The sequence below is a fragment of the Coturnix japonica genome, chromosome 3, assembly GCF_054131305.1.
Source record: "Coturnix japonica strain WE chromosome 3, WE-NBRP24, whole genome shotgun sequence".
NCBI lineage: Eukaryota > Metazoa > Chordata > Aves > Galliformes > Phasianidae > Coturnix > Coturnix japonica.
Window position 1 is genome coordinate 35,064,769 of NC_140665.1, and position 23,109 is coordinate 35,087,877.

The 23,109-nt window shown below is 35.6% G+C and overlaps 1 protein-coding gene across 6 annotated transcripts in view; it reads right to left on the reverse strand.

Moving 5' to 3' along the window:
- WDR64 (WD repeat domain 64) overlaps positions 1 to 23,109 on the reverse strand; it is an 82,759-nt gene that overhangs the window by 8,299 nt on the left and 51,351 nt on the right. For 5 of the 6 annotated variants that reach the window (XR_014943904.1, XR_014943905.1, XM_085541265.1 and 2 more), the window contains exons 10-21: positions 20,284 to 20,423; positions 17,896 to 18,019; positions 15,515 to 15,663; positions 13,477 to 13,600; positions 11,960 to 12,129; positions 9,797 to 9,976; positions 8,513 to 8,643; positions 5,658 to 5,750; positions 4,749 to 4,851; positions 3,405 to 3,447; positions 1,681 to 1,745; positions 262 to 367 (exon numbers count right to left, since the gene is read on the reverse strand). Coding sequence is in view for 4 of the 6 variants with exons in the window: in XM_085541265.1 (XP_085397391.1) it covers positions 262 to 367; positions 1,681 to 1,745; positions 3,405 to 3,447; positions 4,749 to 4,851; positions 5,658 to 5,750; positions 8,513 to 8,643; positions 9,797 to 9,976; positions 11,960 to 12,129; positions 13,477 to 13,600; positions 15,515 to 15,663; positions 17,896 to 18,019; positions 20,284 to 20,423 (1,428 nt within the window). In the remaining 2 variants the exon portion in view is untranslated. The remainder of the gene's footprint in view (positions 1 to 261; positions 368 to 1,680; positions 1,746 to 3,404; positions 3,448 to 4,748; positions 4,852 to 5,657; positions 5,751 to 8,512; positions 8,644 to 9,796; positions 9,977 to 11,959; positions 12,130 to 13,476; positions 13,601 to 15,514; positions 15,664 to 17,895; positions 18,020 to 20,283; positions 20,424 to 23,109) is intronic. The other variant, XM_085541264.1, reaches the window with a different exon arrangement.

Sequence of the window (23,109 nt, forward strand, 5' to 3'; positions counted from 1 at the left end):
TGGAAGTTGTATACAGATTCTGTAAATAAATAAAATTTTAAAGTCTTTTTGAAAGACTATTGATAATGCTACTAATTCTAAGCTTTAATCTACCAGCCTTTCATACCAGGAAACACCCTTTTCAATTGTTTAATTATAGCTTTGATGGAGAAAGTCTAGCAGCATTCGCACCTTCATTTTCACATTTCTGGCACACAAACAGCATGATCTTATGTAGTTCTACAAACTGTCCTGAGCAGAATGACTAGTACATTCACTTACCCTTGCTGCCTGCCAGAAGCGTTTTAGTAGAGAGGTCTGTACACATTGCTGTCAGAGCAACTGGATGATATTTTGAAAATGGCAAAATTTCTTTCAGTAAGTTCCCCTAAAATAGAATAATTAAATCACATTTCTTTTTATAACATCTACATGAAATAAATAAATAAATAAATAAATAAATGTATCAGAAGTTGAGTGCTATTGATTTGATCTGTTCAGCACTGCCAAGCTTATACCCATTCAGAAAGCTGCTGCAAAAGTAGTTTCCTAATCTAATGAACAGCCAATATAGTGGAGATGTATTCTTATGGATTGTCATCTCTTCTACATCAAAAACACAACAGACTCTACTCTTGAGGCAATTCCAATTCACAACTCAATTGCACCTATTCCTACTTCAACACTTACCTTTCATTTGAAATATCACTACGCATTTCATTTTCTACTGACCTGTCATTTCTTGCTGAAAACTGACACATGATGTCTCCATCACCAACCTGTTTTGCTTTCAAGCAAGTACCAGTAACCTTCCTCCCCTACTATCCCTTCAGGTCTGGGAGGTGAGGGAAAGTTATGCAGATAAGGAGAATCTTGACAATGTGATGATGATGATGATGATCATGATCATGTCAGTGATGACATCACCATCATTTGAACCTGTGAACTCCTACAGGAATCTAAGCACACAAAGTCTGTATCTACTTTGTCAACATTTACCACTGTATTCTGTTTTGTTTGTTTATAAAACATCAGCAAAAGCTACTTCACCATCTTTCTGAAGAATTCTCCCTGGAATTTGCATTTGCTGTTTTACAAGAAGCTAGGGCTTCCTGTTAGGCTCCTCCTTCTATCTGTATTTACTTTTCATCTCTTGTTTAGAATAACATCCTGTCTAGGATAGTCTTATGGATTTGATACAATATGACAACTAAACCATTGGCGTTCTGTTTCAAGATGGGCTTTACAGGACTATAGCTACAGACCAGACATACTCAGATAGATACATACTATTCTCTCCTAATTTGTAACCCTGCCAGTGCTAACTGGCTTCTGAAATGCTCTGGCCGTATTTCTCCTCATCAGAGCCCAGGATACCGTGCTGTGTGTATTATACTTTCTTAGTTGGTACATGAGGTGGGTGAAAAATTAGTTCCTACATTTTCACATAACTTTACAGCCAGTTTTCATTATAAATTATGTTTCTTCATTTTCCATCCAGTGTTACTCTTTGTGACCATTATTAAAGCAGAACTATTTTTTTTTCTGTGGAAGAAACTCTTAACCTAGACAAACAAATAAACAAACAAACAACGATGATATCTACTGCTGCAAGTGCTACTTGAAAAGCAGGTTTCCAAAGATCAGTAGAATTAACTTTTTAACAGTCAAATCCCATCCCAAATATATTCAGAAAGCTACCTGAATACTCCATAGGTAGATGTAGCCATTTTCATGAGCAGAAGCCAGCACTGGTGGGTATCCTCCTACATCAGAAATTGCATAACACAAGAAAAATCTAAATTTGAAAATAAACTTCAACATAAAGATAGCATTATCGTGAAAATGCTACAGATATAGATGGAAGACAACTGACAAGAAATTAAAACTATCCTAATGGTCTCATCTAAGCTGGCCAGAATTATTACTCCGAGAACCTTTTTCAGAGCATAGCGATAGATTTTACAGAAACTGAATGTGCTAGTCAGAGTGCAGGAGGTTATCAGGACATCTGAGAAGCAGTTCTGAAGCCTCTGCATGAGGGTTCCAAAAATGACTATAAGTTTAGCAATCAAACAAAGTTTAATAACTAAATAACACTTACTGACTGAAATCATAGATTTTTATATCCATTTCTCAAATTCAATGATAAATTCAATGTAGTGGTCACACCATTTTCTGAGTTCCTGCTGTGATTTGACTTCCCCAAAGCTAGACATTCACTGGCAGCAAGACATAGCATGAATGTCTATTTCATTGAGCAGCTACAAGGCTAAGGAATATTCTGCTTTCAGAGCGTGCTTCCTTTGCTGAATACATTTAGCCTAAAAACAGATTTCAGGGGACCACGTTTGTTGTTATTAAGAAAATCTGCTTTCAAGCAGAGGATAAACAAAAGGGGTCTCAGAAGAATCTAGAGGATCTACTTCTTGCAAATGCATTAACTCCCTACTCCCTTTGCACAGCTTTAACTCTTAAGCACTTGGCTGCCTGTTTTTTTTTCTGTTGTTTAGGGACATAGAGAAGGGCTGCTCCAAAAATAGTTAATCCTATTTTGTTATGATGGTACATGACATCAGAAGCAGATGTTGGTGGTATGACAGTAGAGGTTGAACCTTCCCACCAGTATTCCGTTACATGTTTTTTTGCCACGTGACAGATGGCAGCAGAGATGCAGTCTGACAAAATGTTGGCTGACATGGATGTGCATACGAAGCAAAAATGTGTCATTTAATTCTTCCACATGGAAAAAAAGGCACCCATTGACATTCAGTGGCACAGTGAGGTGGTGTGTGATGTGTTTTGGAAGTGGTGACAGCAATATGAAGACAAGCCATTTTCCAGTGAGCCATGAAGATTTTACCTAAGTGCAGCACGCAGGCTCTTGATCATCACTAATGGTGGTGAATATGTTGAAAAATAGTGTTTTGTCACTGAGAATTTCCTCTATCAAATAGTATTATCACACTCTTTGAATATATTATCATTTCTATGGAAATAAGTATGAGGCACTACTTCTGGAGCAACCTAAGAAAGACCTTTTGTATTAAAATTCTACTCGATCCTTTTATTCACACTTGAGTCAAGTTGGCTCTTGCTTTACCATTTCAAAAATTCATGGCTTCAAAGCTTATGTGGGAGATAAATTTGTATTACTGACAAACCCAAATTCTGCAAGGTTATCAAATCACGTCTGCTTAGAAAAAAACAGCAATAGAGCCTTTCAGATCCTGCATCCTGACCTAGCTTCTGGGAAATAACTACAAAGCAGGGATGAGCAAAACAGAAATGTATCATCCACAAAAACAATGGTAACTGTTATTCTAAACTCAGTTTACCAGAAAAACTGACATAGTCACTATGAAAATCTGGGCAAAAGTCGGGGATCAACAAAAAAGATATTGAAAACCAGTGGTTCTTCATACCTGCTGTTATCTGAGTATTATCTTCATTACTTCTTGCATTTTCCTAGAAGCAAGGAATAAAATGTAAGAGAATTGTAAAATGGAACTTCAGAAAGAATAGTTCTCTAGCGGAAATTATTTCAAGAATTTATTTTTAAATGGAGGATTCAATTTTCCCCCAATTTTTATTCATCTCATAGAATTTCATCTGAAAGACATAAAAATCAGAAATGAAAAAATCACAGATGAAATTAATAGGAACAGGCTAGGAGAATGCTAAAGGGAAATTTGGTTGAAAGGTATTTATATTTTAGGAAAAACAAAATGCATCATTATAGTCATATGAATGTGCCCTAGATCTCTTAGTGAATGTAATTCCAAATATTCTTATTGTCATTATTGTCTTGAGTAAAGATGAAAACATGAATGAATAGCCACTATATTTACTCATGTCTAGATCTTCAGTGTGAGAATTGTTGCATTTGTTTCTCATTATATTTGCTTCTGAGGAGCCCCAGGACTGACAGTAATCAGTACTGGCTTCAAAAATTGCTAGGTCAAATAAATTGTGTCTATGAGCATTTGAGGTTTCTTAGAAGAAAGCCTTTTCAACCTTATCTCATCAATATGCAAGAGTTGATGTTTTGGGCTTCTGAGGATCTTTTTGAGAACTGAAAATGGTTGTCCATTTTTTTAATTCAATAACTACGTAGCACAGAATATTGTATATTTTAATTGGGCTTGTGTCTACTTAGGAATCTATAAAGTGCTTTGCTGAAACAAAATACTGGGAAAAAAAACTGTGAATGAGCAGGATTTTATTCCCTTCACTTAATCACTACTTACTGCCCTGAAGATATGTCATATTCTTCTGGCATAAAAGGACTAGAATAATGCAAAAATGTGCACATTGAGATACAGGTAACTTGATGGTAAATTTAAAAACATTATCCTATTAGTCATTTGAAAATGCCCTTGAAATTGCATCCACGTAAATGTGGTTGCATCACAGATACAAACCTCTTTTTATTCAAGTACTTTGTAATTTATCTGTTTTACCTTCCCATTCTAGCTCTTCATACTCCTCTTTGAAAGTCAGAATTCCTAGTGACAAGCATCTGATACACACTTAGGTAGGCAGATATTCCATCTAGCAGAGATCTAGCTAACTAATAGAATGTGTTGTTAATTCTCCACCTAATTCCCAGTGCAAGTTGCAAGTTCTTTTTTTTTTTTTTTTTCCTGTAGTTCCTAATTTCTGTGCATGGCTTTATGAAGAGAAATTTTTAGTAAGCTACAAGATTTTAAAACCTAAAAAGAAATTTGTTTTTGATGCTACTGAATCCCTGAAACTGCTATACCTACCTTATCCTGGTTCCAATACCTGTTCTTGTGCTCTGGGAGATCACTTACATCATTATCAATATCACTACTCCCAACAGCAGTAGAGGATAGAGAGCTAATTTTCCTGTATGAAAAAAAGAATAACTGGACAAAGATGGTTGAAAAGATCACCGACCGTCTTGAAGATGCTGCTTGCTATCTGGAAATCAACATGGTTCAGTGTAATAACGCACAATAAAATATTTCCAGAAATGACTGGACTGATTAGACTAAGAATTGTTGGTGCTTTAGAAATTTATGCAAATAACTTGGTAAGATTTACATTATTACACAGACAAACTCTCCCATCAAGATTTTTGAGCAAGTGAAATCCATAGTAAGTCAAAATTAACACTGGTATTTATCCTCCAAAAGTAAAGAGGGAAAATTCACTGCATGCCAGTGAGTTTTCCCCTTTCATTCTACACAGTGTTTTTCTTTGCAAAGAGTTTTTAGCTAATTTTAAAAAATATTTTTCAGTTTGTTAAAATAATGATCAGAAATAAGATTGTGTGGAAGGAAAAAAAAGTTGGTTGTAGTGTTTCATGTCTGTTTCTGAATCAAGAAAGGTCAAAGAGACTCCATAACCCTCTCGCTACCCTATGCCAGAACTCCATCTCCTGCACAGAAATTCTTCTTGATGTTTAGATGGAACTTCTTGAGTTCCAGTTTGTGCCCACTGCCCCTTGTCTTGGCACTGGGCACCACTGAAAAAAGCCTGATATCAATGTGGGTTGATAAATATAACAAAAGTTTATGGATGTGAAAGCAAATTAACCATTTGAACTTGATTAAATACAAAACAATTTACAGTTTAAATAGGGCTTCTTGGTTAAAGATAACAGTAGAATTCCAAATGATAACCCCTGTCATGTTGGAAGTCATAGTTACCTGGAAGAGGAAGCACTATACACAAGGAATAACACAGCATTGACTCCTGATGCTTGAGGAACTGAAGCCTGGCTGCTGTCATTAACTTTATACCTGAAAAATAATGACATTTGTACTGAATGTATCAGATACGTTGTGTATTATTTCAGAAAACCTTGTGTACTTCATTCACAATCTAAAAGTTTAAACATTTCATTTCCTACAAAAACACATCATCTAAGGTTTTAGACAGTTTTCATAATTAGTTAAATAACTGTGATGGATTAATTATAGCAAAATGGTAGGCAAAAAATGTGCAAGAAAAATCAGGAGCCAAATGGAGTAATGTTAATTCATTCAGCCAAGTATTTTCTTGAGATACTGTTAGAGAAAACTGAAGTAATCTATGTCAAAAGTAACCAGTTACATTACTATTAGAAAAATACCTTGTTCCTGGCATTCAAACCAGTCATATGTGTGAATTCTGGGTAAAATCCTTTCTTTACAAAGCAATGACTTACCCCTCATATATGGGGAAGTAAAAACAAAGGGACAAACCTAGAACTGCAGTTTTTATTATTTCCTGTGGTGTAAGTAAAACTCAGTTAACTTTTTCACAAATATGCCAATTCTACACATTACAGATGATGTGGATAGCTAAGTCTTGAGTTTTTATGGTCTTAAAAAGGCTTACATTCCATCTCCAACACAGAAGACTGGCTGTACCACATCACTCAGTCTAACCAGACATATTCAATTATTCACCTTTCTGATGTAGTAACTCATCCCATGCAACAATTTTCTGAAATATCCTGCCCATCAATTTTGTTACTTTCAGTGGAAGAATTTTACTCCCAAACATCCAAAATCACTTCAGACTTCTTGTTAAATACTACTATACATAGTCATACAATAGTTTTCTAGGTAAAGAGAATTTTGACCTCAAAGCAACCACTAAAAAACTGCCAGTAATGACACTGGCAAGGAGGTAACCAATTAGTACACATTCTGATGAAGTTAAGGAAGGTTTTCTACCTTTCCTGTTTCCGCTGTGAATAAACAATTGACTAGACCTGGGTTCATGGATCACTCTTGCCTTGCGAGCTGGAATTGCTCCAGAATAAATAAATAAATAAAAAAAATAAAAGATTCCCTTTTGCATTATGTGCTGCAGAATATCTTGTAGCATGATAGTTACAGAACTCTTGTGAGAGCTGCGGGTTTAAAACCATACAGATAGAAATAGGACCTGAGCCCATATCCCCAAAGTACTGAGGGGTACCTTAGCCAGGGGCTTAATGTGTGAAGAGGATATTCAATGTTGCAGCTTTCTGAAACAAGCTTTTTATTTCCTTTTTCTCACAAATATCTGAGCTAGGAATTTCAAGTTGAAGTGAGCGTTTTTCCCCTGATCAATTTTTGTACTCTTGGAGGTGAAGCAAATGAAACAAGTTTTCAGGTCATGTTAATTCAAAACATACTTTCTTCCCTTCTGTTCAGCTTCCAAAGAAACCTGCACTAATTAACCAAGAATTTTTAAATTAATGCTCCCGAGCAATTTAAAGTATTTACTAGAGCTAAGCAAAATTGATTAGTGACACTCAAAAATACATGGTATGGCATCTTATCTGAGCAGCCAGCCATCTGAATCACAAAGGTCTTTCAACTAAATGCTGCTGCTCCTTAGTGAGTGGGCCGAAAAAAACCCTCAAAAAACAAACAAAAAAAAACCTTTCTGTAAAATGTCTTACTTTTAAGTAAGGACAGATATTTCAAAAGGAGAGTATTTTAATCAGACTTGAAGGGAAGACTAAGAAGATATCTGAAATCAGAAAGAGCAAAGAGAAATAATACCACCAATATAGGCCAAGGGGAAAAATACTGAATTGGAAAGAGGTAGTTATTAGAACAGTACAGAGGATATAAAAAATGACCAGAGGATAATACAGAAAATTGAAACAATGAAAATTATAGCTGTAGCCAAAACAGTCCTTTAACAACCCCCTCCAAATGCATTTCTTTTATCTAAAATAACAATAAGCAGAGATATCTGCCCATCATCTTTAGCTTTTTGAATGGAATATCTTTCTACAGTTCTACCTTTTTCATTTTGAAGATCATCAAGATCCCTGATTAATCCCTCAATCTCAGCTCAATGGATTGAGACAGGCTTGTATCTGTCTGCCTCTTTTTTAATGATTAGTTTGGTAATTCCATATCATTCCCCAAAAACAAGCCTAAAGAATTACTCCAGAAACACCACAAGATAAGAAGAAACTATGCAGTTCAGAACATATAAAAACCTATATCAAGTCCACTTGACCATTCCTACACTGCCAGAAATTTTCATAGCAAGAGAACAACTTTATTTATTTTATTTATTAGGCACATTTCTTTCCAAAAGAAATATGAAGAAATAAGTTCAAATAAAGAGCAGAACTACAGTCACATCAGTCAGCAAGAATGTAATTCATCCATGATTATTAGCTGAAATAGTCTTATCTCCAGATATCCTCCCAAACACAAAACTTTATAAGTAAGGAAATTCTATGGCTCCACAGCAGCCATTAACCAATGACAGTGACTTGCTCAGTAAGTTTCCTTCAGTGGCAGTGCTGGCACGTGAAAATGCTATTCTTGATTACTTCATTCCTTTCACAAGTGACACTTTAATTACTTCTGCTAACTTCAACATGGGGACCAGCTAGCAAAGTGATATGAAGTGGGAGGGAGAGGGGCCCAGTCAGACTTCTGCTTTAACTCCTGATTGATGTTCATCCTTTACAGTTTACAGTACCTCAGAATTTCCAATATACTGTTTGGAAGGTTCATGTGAAATACTGGATAAGAAAGTTCCTCCATAAAACAAGACTTACATGTATCTGACAGAAGCAGATTCAAAATCCCACAGAATTACTGCACCATTTTTACTTCCTGTAGTTATCAAGCTATGTCCTTCTACTTTTAACACATCAAAGCACTTCATTTCCACAGAAGGTACAAATCCCTACAAAGAACATTTAAAAAAAAAAAAGTTAGTTGGAACAATGTGGACACTACAGAATGATCTCTTTTAACTGCTAACTTAATATGATGTGTCAATCAACAGTTCATATTCAATATTATTTTAATACTACTGTATTTGAGCTAGACAGATGCACTAGAAGGAAGCAGGGAGTGATAGTAATGATAAACTCCCTTCTGCAGAGGATGAAGACCTCCATCTATCAACCTGTCTTGCTTTTCAGGGAGGTTTTCTGCTTGGTGGGAATTCAGATTTGGAATATTTTGAAGAGACTGCTGGGGCTTGCCTAGCCTTCAGACTGCTTAGTACACCCAGTGGATACAAATGTTCTTTCCAAGAGATATGTGGGATATCCTGACAAACTGGAGCATAAACACATTTGACAACAGGCTGAAAAACTTACTGAAGAGAGGTTTAAATTAGGACTAACAGGGGAGGGAAAAGATGATAAAAAATAAAGTGAAGAGGTTGTGGACCAGGTTGGCAAACAAGACATGTGGTGATGTAGATATGATGTAGACCTCGTATCAACCGAAAAGGAATGAATGAACCTACTCTAAGTACATGAAGACAAATAAAGCGCTTTCCACAGGACAGCATTGTAGAAAAAGCTTTCACACCTTACTAGGGAAATCACAACAGGATGCCTCTATGGAATGCCTGTACACCAGCGTATGCAGCTAGGGGAACAAGTAGGAGGAATAAGAGATGTGTTTGCAGCTGCAGGACTTGTTAAACATGGGAATAGATATCACTTTAACACTCAGCTTGACTTTCATGTGCCATTATCACTGAAGGCCAGGCTATCTATAGCACTGAAGGAAATTTGATTTCTAGAAGATTCCTAACACAAGGATTTTTTTTTTTATTTTATTTTTTTTTTGTACAGGAATACGAAGTGTGTATTCAGAGCTCCTTAACCATGGCAACAGCAGTGCAATGAGTTATTAAACAGATTATCTCAGAAACAATAGCTCTCTTACATTTTTTTATTTAGACCTCCAGTGTACTGAAAAGTATGGAATACTTAGTTGGTTCTTATCCTGTTGTTAAACCATGAGATCCTCAAGGGCACAGTAAACTTTTTACTTTCTAATCTTCTGTAAATGATGTGGAACTTTAAAGTGTTTCTCACCTCCGCATCGCTGCTTAGAGAACTGGTGTCGTCAGATGGTAGCTGGATATCTGGAAAAAAATCGTGTTTTTGTAAAGTGGCTGGATTTAGTGACAGAAATTTAACTGGACTTCTTTGTAGAAACAACACTGCCTCAGGAAGCACCCATGTAACCTCTAGATATCTTTGAATTTCATTACCCTGTTAAAATAAATTAACAAAAGAGGGAGGAAAATATTTTGTTACTCATACAAAAATGATCAGCAAGGGTACATCAAAAGCATGTTTTCTGTGCCTAATTTGAAAAAACATTTGAAAATTTATCTGGCATAAGCAGTTTAATTTCCCATTTAAACTAAGTGAAGAAACTCGAGTTATAGCTGCTTATTTCATTAACATGGGTAGTCTCCAGTTCATATCTAGCATATTAGCACAGCTGATGGTTATCTCATTTCTGTAAGAACAAGCCATACTTAAGTCACTGCTTTGAGTTATCAGTCCCTCCCCATTATGCTTAGAGCTCATGCAAATTACCTTAATTTTTTTCCAATTACTTTGAATTTTCTTCAGTATCCAGTTTCTATTTTAACCTTACGAATTCTGTTTTGGAAAATTGTACTAAAATCAGCTTCTTAGGTTTTCTCATGTTCTCACAGCTGTCTCAAGCTCCAGAACAGAGCAATGATTAAGATTTCACTAAGTCCTACAATATTAATTGTATCAGACAAGAAAATAAAAGAAAAATATGGGGAAGGAGTGAAAACTGTGAGTAATTATGGTAGACTTTTCTAAAGAATAAACAGTGTTTGGAGTGCTACTCAAGTTTATCTTGCCATCATGTTTAGAGCCTCTTTATACTCTCATAATAATAACCTGTATTTCTCAGTATTACTGAAACACTTTTATAGAAAAGGTAGTTCTGCAACTATATATAATAATATTAATTACTTACTCACATAGACACAGAAGAGATTCAGCTCCTTACCAACCTGTTAGTCAGTGGGCTTGTTTACATTGCATGAATAATTCAGCAACTTCAAGTACTAACACTGCAGAGTAATTGGTGCGCAGTAGAATTTCAGATATCACTTAGTATCAAAAGCATAGATCTAGCATAACAGCTAGATCTGGAGCTTTGTAAGTGAGCACTGGTTGTGAAAATTCCAGAACAGCCAGAGTGAACTTACACAAACTTCTTGTTGCATCAGCACTAAGGAATGCCATCAAGGCACTAAGCAGCTGCTTCCTAAAAAAAACCATTATCTTTAGGAGTGAATGGTACTTCCTGTCCCTTTGTGAACTGCCAGCTCAGACACATTAAATGCACTGGGAGGGGAGCATTTGTCTATACAAGCCATGAACAGTAAATGGCTCGAAGGTGTTCTGCACATAGCCATGACTCAGCCCATTCCAATTTTGCTCACTGTGAGGCTCCTGGTTTCTATTTATGCATGTAAGCCCCAACTTTTTGTAGTGTTGTATAAACTAGCTAAACAATGTGTATTTGTATCCACGGCTGCATAACATAAATTCTTGGTTCTCTTGTTTAGAAACTAATGGTTAACAGGATTGAGAGTTCCAGAATTCCAGCACGTGGTAAAACCTCAGTGTTGCTCTGCAAAATTCCTGTCAATGATTCAGTTCATTGGAGTCCCTTTCCATCAGACAGTCAGATCTCAGCCTCAGATGTTAACTTATGAAGATGAAGAAGAGAAATGAAACAGTTTTCAGGTGTAGAATCAGATTCAACAACCATGGATGACTACATTTATTTGAGTATTCCCATTTACATTAATCAGTAACATCTGTATACACAAGTAAAAAAGATCTGGTCCTCAGATTAGCCTGATAACTGTGACAATCTATTAGGAAATTGAATCCAAAGGTCTCAATCATAAACAGAAAATACTCATTTTCCATTATAGCTAGTATGTGAAAAGAAATGAACAGAATGCTCAAAACAACAATGGACTAATGAACTTAGAAAGAAAGAAAGTTAACTTGATGAGTTACAGAAAGGATAACTTCTTGATAGTTTCTATAAATTTATCTACTGATTAATGAGAAAGTCTTATGCTACCTTGAAAATTAGTAGCTAATACATGAAATAGTAATAAGTAGAATTTATCCATATATATATATATATATATACACACACATATACATATAATTATGTTAAAAAACCTGAATGATTTTCATCTTCCCACTCTGTTCCAAAATGAGAACAACATGCTGACTCTTATTAGCCTTCAGATATTCTAACTTCAGCAGGCAGTGCTCATCTTTGCTGTGCTGGGTTAAAGGCAAGGCTTTAACTTCCTGTCCACTGCCAAAATCCCAAATTTTCACTGTTCCTAGACAGGAATAAGAAACATACACAAAAGGGAATGAAGTTTCAACAACTGATTATGCTTCAAACTCAGGAATTTGAATTAGGATAGGGAAAGGAGAAGAAAGAAGAAAATCTAATTGAAGGTGCAGGGCTAAGTCAATCATCTTCAAGAAGCTGTAACTGCATTTATGTTTATTGAGAAAGCAAGCTAGGGGAGAAAAAAATATACCAAAAACCACCTTCACCACTAACTCCAATATTATTTCATCACTTCCATGCCCATTTTTGGCTGCAGCCCAGGATGAAACACCACTGCCTAGTTCACTACTGTTTCTATTAGTGTCATCAGAGAGCAAACAGAATGCTGTGCAGTCAGGAAGAAGACTTCAGGCTCTGATATACAGCAAGGAGCAGAGCAACACAGTTGCTGGACTTGCCCCACAGCACTAGCGGGGAGAAAAAGCTAGAGTATTATCTGAAGTGAAGCAGCGCCATGTTTTCACAGCTTTTCATCAGTATTCCACATCATAACATCTTGTCAGAGAAACCAGGCAAAACCAAGACAGGCTGCCATTATTTATGACTCCAGTTTTGTATGACTTGATAGCATTCACCTACGGTCATGCTTTTAAGATTCATAGAGTTCAACCTCTATTGCAAAATATAAAATTCTAAATATTATTCAGTATTCTGTGTGGGAAAAGGGTATTTTCCTTTTATGTGAAGCAGCTTTCATGTATTTCACATATTTTAATAATTCAGGTGTGTACCTCAACATTTGAATGTGAGGAGAATTATTCTTCAGTGTTTACAGATTAGAGAATTATTGAAGTTGCTGCAGAATTTGGTGTAGCTAGCACCAAATATGTGAATATGCTGGAGCGATCCTGTCACATTCTGTATAACTGATGCACCGTATATAACACGGGAAAAAGTTGAAAAATACATAAGAAATATGTATATATATATTCTGGTGTTCATTACCATATTGAGCTGCAACATTATAAAATCAGAAACAAAAAACTACCATTCTCCAACTGGAGCCATTTACTCACTGTACTAGAGATCTAGGTCCAGAGATGAGGAGATATCTTTTCAAACCAAGAGCTTTGCAGGTAGTCTTTCACAGAGTACTAGGCAAGCAAAGTAACAGAGCCCCAGCAGTCAAAAATCACCTTTCTATGAATCACTTGTCAAATAAAACCTAAAGCCCTGTAATTCTTTGTGAGAGTACTTTCTCCCACCTTGAATGAAAGCCAAAATTTATTTTATCACTGAGACAAAGTGGCTCAAGACAAAGAGTTCTGATTGCTCACATGACATTTCACATAAACATCATAAAGATATGGTAATTATTTAGTTGGTTTACCATCACAAGCCCCAGTAGCAAGATAAAAACCATTTGTTTCAATTGCTGCACAGGTCACTTCAATGTTCAGCCCATGTGCATCTTCAATCTGATATATTTGATATCCTGTTTCTAGATCCCAGACCTTTAAAAGAAAAAACAAACAAACAAACAAACAAAAAACAAAAGAAAAAGTTAATCATTTGTAGTACATCCTCTAAAACTCCCCACACTTTTTTTTCTAGTGTAATTGTATAAAGATGCATACTTCCAAGAGCATATTTAAACTTCCCATAAAATAAATTCTCTGTTATTTCAGCAGACTCAGTAGCACACTACCATGTTCTTTTACTGAGATCCTACTGTAATTCCTCCAGATTCAACTTGATTTGTGAGGTAGCCCCTCATGTCTTAAGTACTGTCTGGATCTCATGCAATTCAGCAACAGATGCCGAAAACTATCTTGTATCTGTAATGTTTTTGTAGCCATCATGATCTAAAGAAGCTGGAGGTTTACAATGAGAAATAACATCTTATTGACAGTATAACATAGACAATTTACACAAACATGCCTTCTGCCAAAGAAATGGTATGCATCATCAACTGGCTCAGTAAGAGAAGTTACTTCACACTGCAAATCTTGCAACTCAACTTCATTAGTAATTAACGAAAAATGTAGGTCATTAGTGCTTCTGACGACCAGTATCACGCTGTTAATTACACCTGTAATGATTTGTTATATTTGTCTATGAGTCTTCAAATATTTGTCCAGTGGAGTACTTCTAGTGGTTCAAATTAATACACATATTTAATATTTAAAATAGTGTTTCAACACAAAGCAGTAATAAAAAGTAAGAACTGAGAGAAATTCCATCGCTTTATTTTTCTTGTTAACTGGTTGTTATATTCAACACTTCTCTCTCACTCTATGACTGAAATCCTGAGGGCTCAGAACAACATGTTCTAAGAAACTGAAAGATAAAAGGATCTGCAAAAGGTCAGCAAATTGGCTCCAGATCTGCTAGTCAAACTGAAACAGATTAATAACAAGAGGATAAAAAAACACAACAAAACCAAAAAGAAACCAGGTTCTGTGGTTTGACACATGCACCATAAAAACTTTCAATTTTAGTTAAAGAATCTTTATATCTGAGAGACAACGCTAGTTAAAGAATCTTTTTATGCCAGAGCAGCATCTTTTACATAGTGCTGTTTTTATAAAGTGAGGTTATTCATGTTTTATACCAACCCACAGAGCATCTGAAGTAAGCTTCTGTATCCCACTAAGCTGTCTGGCACTCAAACATTTACCATACCTAAAGAGACATTCATGAGATATATGCTGTATGGGAAATTGGTAATCACAGCCTGAACCTCTGATTAATCAGCTGAGGCAAGTGTTGGGCCAGCTGTGGGAGCACAGGTGAGAGTAATTTAGCTGTGCTCCTGGAAGGGGTGGAGCTTGACTCCACCTCTTCTAGACTTCATTTAAGGGCTGACCACCACTAAGGCTTCTATACTGGTGAGTTTTTCCTATAGATAACCTTTTGGATATTTATCACCATACTTTTTTGTATTATTACCATCTTTGATTATTTTCACTTTACATCTGTCTTCTGAATCAAAGAACAGCATGCAATAAGGCTTGCATAAATTATTGTTTGAATATGTATTTGACCTCGCATTTAAAGTTTTCCGTGGTAGCTACTAAATAAACACTACTATTGCTGTACTATCCATTTCCAAACAGGTGAAGTATACCAAAATATGGCCAAAGGAAATAAAAGCACAAATAAAATTGCTGCTTCCAAAGCCTTGCTCAGTCTTTTTGGTGTTTGCAGCACAAGTCAGAGAAGCAGTTTTCTAATAAAATTAATACTGTTCAATCTAATACATCTGACTCATCGTTGGCTTCCACTTCCCTAAAGAATTTGGGCACAAAAATAGCCTCAAAGCCAACACTTTAAATAATAAACACTAATTGGTTAACTAACTGCCCAATAACTTATTTGTAATTAAAAAAACATCTGGGACGTTTTCAGCTTAAAGGACAACTCACCTTCAGTATTGACTCAGAGCAGACAGTGAGGATTTGATGAAAAGCCCTGTTATAAGCCAGAACATTTATGCTTTTCTCATGTGTCTTTGGGACCTGTTTTGTATCTTCTATCATTTGTGTTAGGGGATAAATATCAATGACAGTTGCACCTGCATGTAGTGAGACAAGAGAAAGCATATTTTATAGAACGGTTCATATAAGAAGTAGTGTTTATTTGAGTTTTGCTGAAGAGCATAAGGAATCTTGTCTGTTTTTTGAGGCTATCTTTTTGGAAAGAGTCAACCCAGTTAAATGATAGCTAATTACGTCCCTGCCTCAAGCCACTTCCTTAGACAAAAGACAATTTTATCTACAGGCAGTGAGATTTCTTCTGTACCTTCCTTCATACAGCACTGCAGGTCTGAATGGAGTTTCACCTTCTGGTGCTCTCTGATCAGAAGGATTGCAAAGACAGCAAGGTGGATAGGGAAGACAAGACAAAAGAAGGCTTTTACAAGGCAGGCTTGCAATCCTGACTCCTATTTCATTTCCAGCACAGCTACATTGTAACAGCAGAATAAATGGGTCAGCAGTGAATATACAGCAAAGGATGGAATTGCATAATTCTTGCCAAGAGCCCAGGCACATAGGACAGAAGTTTGGAAAAAGACACAGCAGGAAAGCTGTGGCAGTATTCAAATGAAGCATGAAAGTGAGCCAAAATAATTTATGGATGTTAGTGAACTAATAGCTGAAAATCTTCATAAAATCAGGTACATAGCCATAAGAATGAATGTACCCACATATAGCCTCAAGTCTTTTGTCCTGCTCAGGAGCATTGGGAAATTCACTTAACCTTGTAATGGCACCATTAACAGAGTCCAGGACTACATTTTTACAGATATTTAGGCACTGCTCCATCCAGTCCTTGTTTGTAAGGACAAAGCTATCTCATTTTCATGAGGACTTAGCCATGTAAAACCACTATGTCTTGAAAATCTCACAAAGTAAAATTTTAACATAAGATTCTTTCCATATATTTTAGTGATAAAGCATATTTAAAAACTAGTCTGAATAGTATTCTGAATTGTGGAGTCTATTCTAATGTATATAGGTTTATAACAGGTTTATTAGCATAAATATTCAACAGAAGCTGTTACATCATTTAAAACAAAAGATTTCTTGTTCATCTTCTTAGATTTGACAAGCTTTTCACCTTTTTCTTGGTGCAAATATAGAAACAAGATGTTTCCGGATACAGAACCATGACCTTAGTTCTCTGACAAGCCTTGGGCTTCTCTCGACTGAGGATAGGTTCAAAGCTAAGGAATCTATGATGTCAGTGACTATGTCTTCAGGCTAGACAAAGCCTGCTGGTTTTCAAGTTCTCTTCCTTAGATACAGATGGCTAAAATAATTAGTGACACCCATGAATATCTAGGCCCCCAAAGATTCCACACTCCTTGCTATGACGTTAAGAAGAAAATACTGGGGTAAGTTCCCACAATTTTTAATTCATGATCAACTGGACAGTGCGGGTCTTTTGGCACCACATACTGCAATGCTCTGTGTAGCTACTGAATTAAACAAGGAGTCTGAATGTAGTTGTGAGGGCTCCAAAGAAACTATACCTCACTGCCTTGATCTCTAAATGGGAGGAGGGTGCCAGAGAAAGGCAGAGTTCAGGAATATCAGCAGCTGGGTAGTTTTTAACAAAAGACAAGGCCACAGAGTAGAACATGTAGCTTATTTTTTCTTAGAAAGGTATGCCTTGCTTTCACAAAAGCCTTAATCATTTACTGTTTCCAGCTGTTAATTCCCATGCTGCATATTTTCATCCATATTTCCATACTGAAATAAGCAAAACATATAGCAGGACTCACTTTAAAGTGGGCTTAGTATGCAAATACCCTCACGTCTCATATTCTGTACATGTTATACATGTTATTCCTGCATTCGGCATTTATGGAGACCAAACAGTGGATGTGAGCACAGTGAGAATGTAGGTGGTGATTTTCAGTGATGTGAAAAACAAGCCATGTTCCAGATGTACTGTTCAGATTTGGCACCTTCTGATTTCATCTGTTTGGGTTGATGAAAGATGGACTGCATATACAACCTTTTCCTAGTAATGGTTCTGCCATAGTAGCTATGAAAAAGAGTCACCTGTGCTGGTGAAGATTTTTTATGAGAGTGGCACGTAGGCTCTTTCTTGTTCATCACTGCCAAAAAAATCCACAGCTAATGATGGTCACTATTTTTTGTAGCTGAGAATTTGCACTAAGAAATAGTGTCATTTTGCTCTTCTTAGCTGTTGTGTCTCCCATGGAAAAGGAGACGTTACTATTGAAGTGATTTACATAGAGGGGAGAAGCTCTCACACATCAGTTACAGCAACATACCTGTGATAAGTGTGCCACGAGCATTGTCAAATACCATGACAAGGGGCTCAATTCCTTTAGGACTCTCTTCATCCTGGAAGACCTGTAGCATTGAAAGGGTCTGTAGATCCCATACAATAAAAATCTAGAGAGAGTGGTGGGGGGAGAAAATTTAATGCTGCATCTTTATTGAATTTTCTAATACTTTTCATTTGTATGAGAAAAATAACACAGCATCCAATGCAAGTCACATTGTTACGTGTGTTACATCCAAAAACAAACAAGACAAATACCTAAGGTATTTTCATCCTGATTTTACTGAGAATAAAAGGCATAGAAAGGCTAAGTTTTGCAATATTGACCTGAGAAATAATGGCTTTTAGCTCATCTTGTCTAACACCAACACAGAACATAAAAGAACTCTGAGAAAGGAAACATAAACATGACATCTGTCAAACTCAAAATCAAAATAGTAACAGTCAGATTCATTTCTGACAATTCAGAAAATTCAAATCTCTGATTTTAATCCCTCTTTATTATTTGAAAGCAAAATTCCACTCAAATATTTTCCTTTCAAATTTGGGACTATATATGTATATATACTTAATACTAGGGATTTCTGCAGTCTTATTTGTCTATTTATGTTCAAGCTTAAATATTTCTACTCAGGAACTAAGAAGTCACCTTACACACTTAAACAGAGGAAGTAAGTGTTTTCCCAAAAGACACCCAGAGCTGTACTCTGAAACAACAAAAGCTTTGACTTATTCAGTTTTCCTCATTATATTCCACTCCTTTCTTCATTTTGAATTTTATTTATTTTTCTGCTAAACATCATTATAATCCACAGACAGTATGCTCAGTCCTTAATCATGTTTTTGATCATTAAGAAAACTTCACTTATGCATTTGTTAATGCTTTGAAAAGTTCAGTGCAATTGCCAGGAGTGATTTAATGATTTCTTCAGAAGATGTATGCTACACAACTAAGAACTTCCATTTCTTAGTGTGAATACAATAAAGTATTGAAGTATAAATCTTTTCCCTTAGAATACAATCTCAGCATAGAAAAAGTACAGTATAAGAAATAAAATAGAAGATTTCACTGTTTGCAAAATGAGGAGTATAAAATATTGAAAGCAAGAGCAATGAATGGAAATGATACAGGAGTATGCAATATCAAGAACAGAGATGGATACACAGATGTAGAGATTATTGTAATTTCCATCTGTAACCTGATTTTAAAGGAATTTACAGAGGATCCAGCAAAATTTTGAAAAAGGAGAGAAAAGAAATAGATACACCAGTGTTTGAATGGACCAATTCTGACACTATGGAAAAATTCATATAGAAGTGTTTCAGAATTTTAAGTAGAAAGAAAATTTGAATGTTCTGTTTGTTTTCAGGAAAACACAGTTTTTAGCTGTTCCTGAACACATAAGAGGATTGAGTTGCAGTAGCCAGTGAATGGCAGGTAGAAGCACTGCCATATCAAATAATGAACTTAATTATTTACTGCTAGGCATCCTACAGTAGGCTAATCCTTACAGACTCTCAGGATGCCGCTACTTTAACAAGGAGCTTGTGCTTTATGTAAAAGTCTGTATTTTGGTAAAATGTTTCAGACTGTTTTTCAGCATAGTCATTGCTGTTGTGTATACATTTTTGTCAGCGATGAACAAGAGTCTGCCTGCCATGCTTGTAAAAATCTGCGCTATTTCTGTTAATAAACAATATTTTTAATCACTAAGTTTCATAATTGACACTATTCAGAAAGAGACTGAAAGTTTATCATGGTGTATAGAGTAGCCAGTGTAAAAAAAAATCCATATATAGATTTTGTAGGTTGTCAAGGAGAAAGAAGGGAAATGAATCATAGAATCACACAGATTGGGAAAGACCTTAAAGGTCATTAAGTCCAACCATGATCTGACCATACTATCCTAACTAACAACCCTCCACTAAATCACGTCCCTGTTCACCACATCCAAATGGTTTTTAAACACATTCAGGGATGGTGGCTCAACCACATCGCTGGGGAGCCTATTCCAGTGCTTAAGCTCTGGAAGCAGTGGGAAGTGGTTGCAGATTATTGCTATTGAGTTCAGCATTCAGATACTAGTTATGTAATAGTTCTGTCAACTGATAGGTAACACAGAATCTATCAGAAAGTTAATATCTACTATGTTTTTTTGTTGGTTTTTTTTTTTTGTTTGGTTGGTTTTTTGCACTCACTGAAAGAAAAAAAAAAGTCAAATATGTCAATTCTCATTATAAATAAAATAGTAAGGAAATGTTAAGCTAAAACTCTACTTTTTAATTAAAATAAACAAACAGATGAGCAATAAGATCAGGACCAGACACTATCTGTAGTAAGTACTGATTTCCAAAATTAAGAAAATCATTTTACCTTTGCAAAAGAAAGGCTGATGACATGCTGATCTTTTTCATTCGTCACAATTTCCACAACACTGTGCTGATGTCCTGACAGCTTTCCTGTAGGCCTACTATTAATCCAGGGATGCCACAAACGAAGGACTTTGTCATGACCTATGAAAAAAATATATATATATATTCGAAGAGACTGACTAGTCACTAACATAAGTAAGCTTCTTAATGGAGGTATTGGTGCTCATACATCTCAGCTTTCAGTGCATAGTCAACTCACGTGAGAACTTTTCATTCTAAAAGCTGAATTTTGGCTTATGTTTTAACACGTATTCATTAAAATTCATTAATGCATTTACTAAAACCATGTAACTGATATGCATTTTGAAGACTTTTATGTTAGAGGAATGTCAGAGTCACTAGCTGCAATTACATGTACTAGTCCTGTAAAAGCTTAACACAACTAAATATAGAATGGGGGGGGGGGGGGGGCAGATTTTTTCCTTCAAAGATCTTATTTAGAAAATGATCAAAATAATTATTATGTCCACTTAGTGAAGGAGGTGGTCATACATAATGGGAAGGGGAGCAGAAATGAAAGTTGAGGGTAGGTGTGGAATAGTAACTACTGATGAGTGATTTTATTTCTTAACGTAAATGAGATTTAGGTCTTCTCCTTTTACACTGAAATTACTTTCAACAACAGAATCACTAATGCTTGTTACTCTTCTTTTTAATATCTTAGGTAAATAAGTCTCATTAGGAAAGAAAAACTTTCCCTATTTAAAATGATGCTTTCTACGTGAAATATGTTAGTTTGTTTTACTGATGCTGAGATTATGGTGGAATGGCTATAGTAGATGTGTTCTCTCTTTCTGGATTAATGCTAGCCCTGTTACTGTAAAACTGTATGCCATACATAAACATCAAACATCTGGAAGACAAAATTCAGCTGTATCACAGTACTAGTGAAACACATTACAGTATTCAAACACAACTAAATAAATGATTGAAGAGTAGCAGTGTTAACCCTTCTTGATTACACAAAAAGCTATTGTGCAACAAAGGTTGAATTTTCTTTTTAATTGCTGAATATGACACAAACAATTTTTAGAACTGCTTGTACATTCTAGGAATCTTATATAAAGATTTCTTAGGATTATTTAGCTGCTCTGGCCATGGATTTTTAGGGTATATTACAGATAAAAGTGCAGGTTTGCTAGTCAACAAGACTTTACTAACTCAGGTGCCTGCATTCATTATTCATTGTTCATTAAACGTCACAGTAAATTTGAAAGGGACTTTCACATCCTTTAATTGGTTTAGCCATTCAATTCCACTCTTGCCTGTGACTATTAGTGCAGCTGAGGACTTATTTGCTTTTGTATTCAAGGGAAGCAGCAAGACTAAGCTCTACAAATGACAGTGAGGCAGAAGGATGCCTTTTGACATCAGTGCAGATCAATGGGCAAAAAAGATAGACAGAATTACAAAACAAAAGTATGTGTTATGAGAATGAATAAACTGTAAGATTGTTATATGTAAGAACAATTCTTCAAAGACATAATTGATGCCCTTCTTGAACACAGTATTATTTTTTTGCCATATTGTCTATGCTTTCTGTGCTTTTGTGCAGTGAAAGTCATGACAAATCCAAATGCAATGGCAAAAGTTATAAAAATACATCTTATAAAAATACTATGATTAGGTAGTGGTTTATATAGGATTGAAGGCCCTACAATCCAAGTTTAGTGTCTGGCCAACATACATATGTAGTCTATCTTTTGCAAAAATTTCAAGTGCTGCTTTAAATTGAAGAGAGTATTTCTCACTTCTACTATTCAGTGGTGCACAAGTATCTTAAGCAAGTATTGCTACATGATTGCCCTGTTTTTATACCATTGCTGTTCTTATTTTTCTAGAAAGTTCATCTAGGCTTTTTTCTCCCCTAGGAAGAATTTCCAGCATGTAACAGAAACCATTATTTCTTGTGTATATGATCATCTGCCCTGCTCAGGTATTTTACCCTATTTTTTTCACTACAGAAAAACTCTCTAGGCCTACCTACAAGAAATACTAATCACATTCTGTTTTATAGGGCTTCCCTATTTTATGTCATAATTAAATTTCTGCAGGCTATCTTTTTGTGACAAATAATCAGTCTAAATAAGATCACTTCAAAGGCCGTACTTTAGGATTTTCACTTATAGCCCTATTGCTTTCCCTTTTAATTTTGTGTCTAAAAAAACCAAACCAGTGAACCAATAGAATTTACGAGATCTAAATATATTAGACAAGATAGATATTTTAGTTTTCCCTGTAGTAAATTTCACTTCTTCCTGAATTGCATTATTTTCTTGTCTAGGTGTTTTTTCTCCCCCCTCCCACCCCCCTTAAATATCTTTCAATGTTTTACTTATTGTAAAGGCTGAGCGGCAGAGCCTTGGCCATTTTTTTCTTCTTACTGAATATAAACACAAGAATTTTGATGTGATGTGTACATTCAAAACAATTTTTAAACAGTCTTAGGCAGAATTGTGGTACTGAAGACTCAGCAATAGATGGCATCACTGTAGTCACTCCAAAGCACTACTATATCAAACAGAATACACTAACAAGACTTCTGCCATACTCTAGACACATTTCTACAGAATGAAATATGACCACTGCAATAGAAAAGCTCTTAAAATGTTAGATAATGAGAAGAAATGGATGTGAGAGTACTATTTTTGCAGTCTCCATTGGGAGTAAAAAGAAACAGTAAAGTTTTGGAAAAACATGATCAAATAGAAAAGCAACAGAAAGTATTAGGGTGGGTCAGTGTGACTGCTTATAGCAAAAAAGAAAG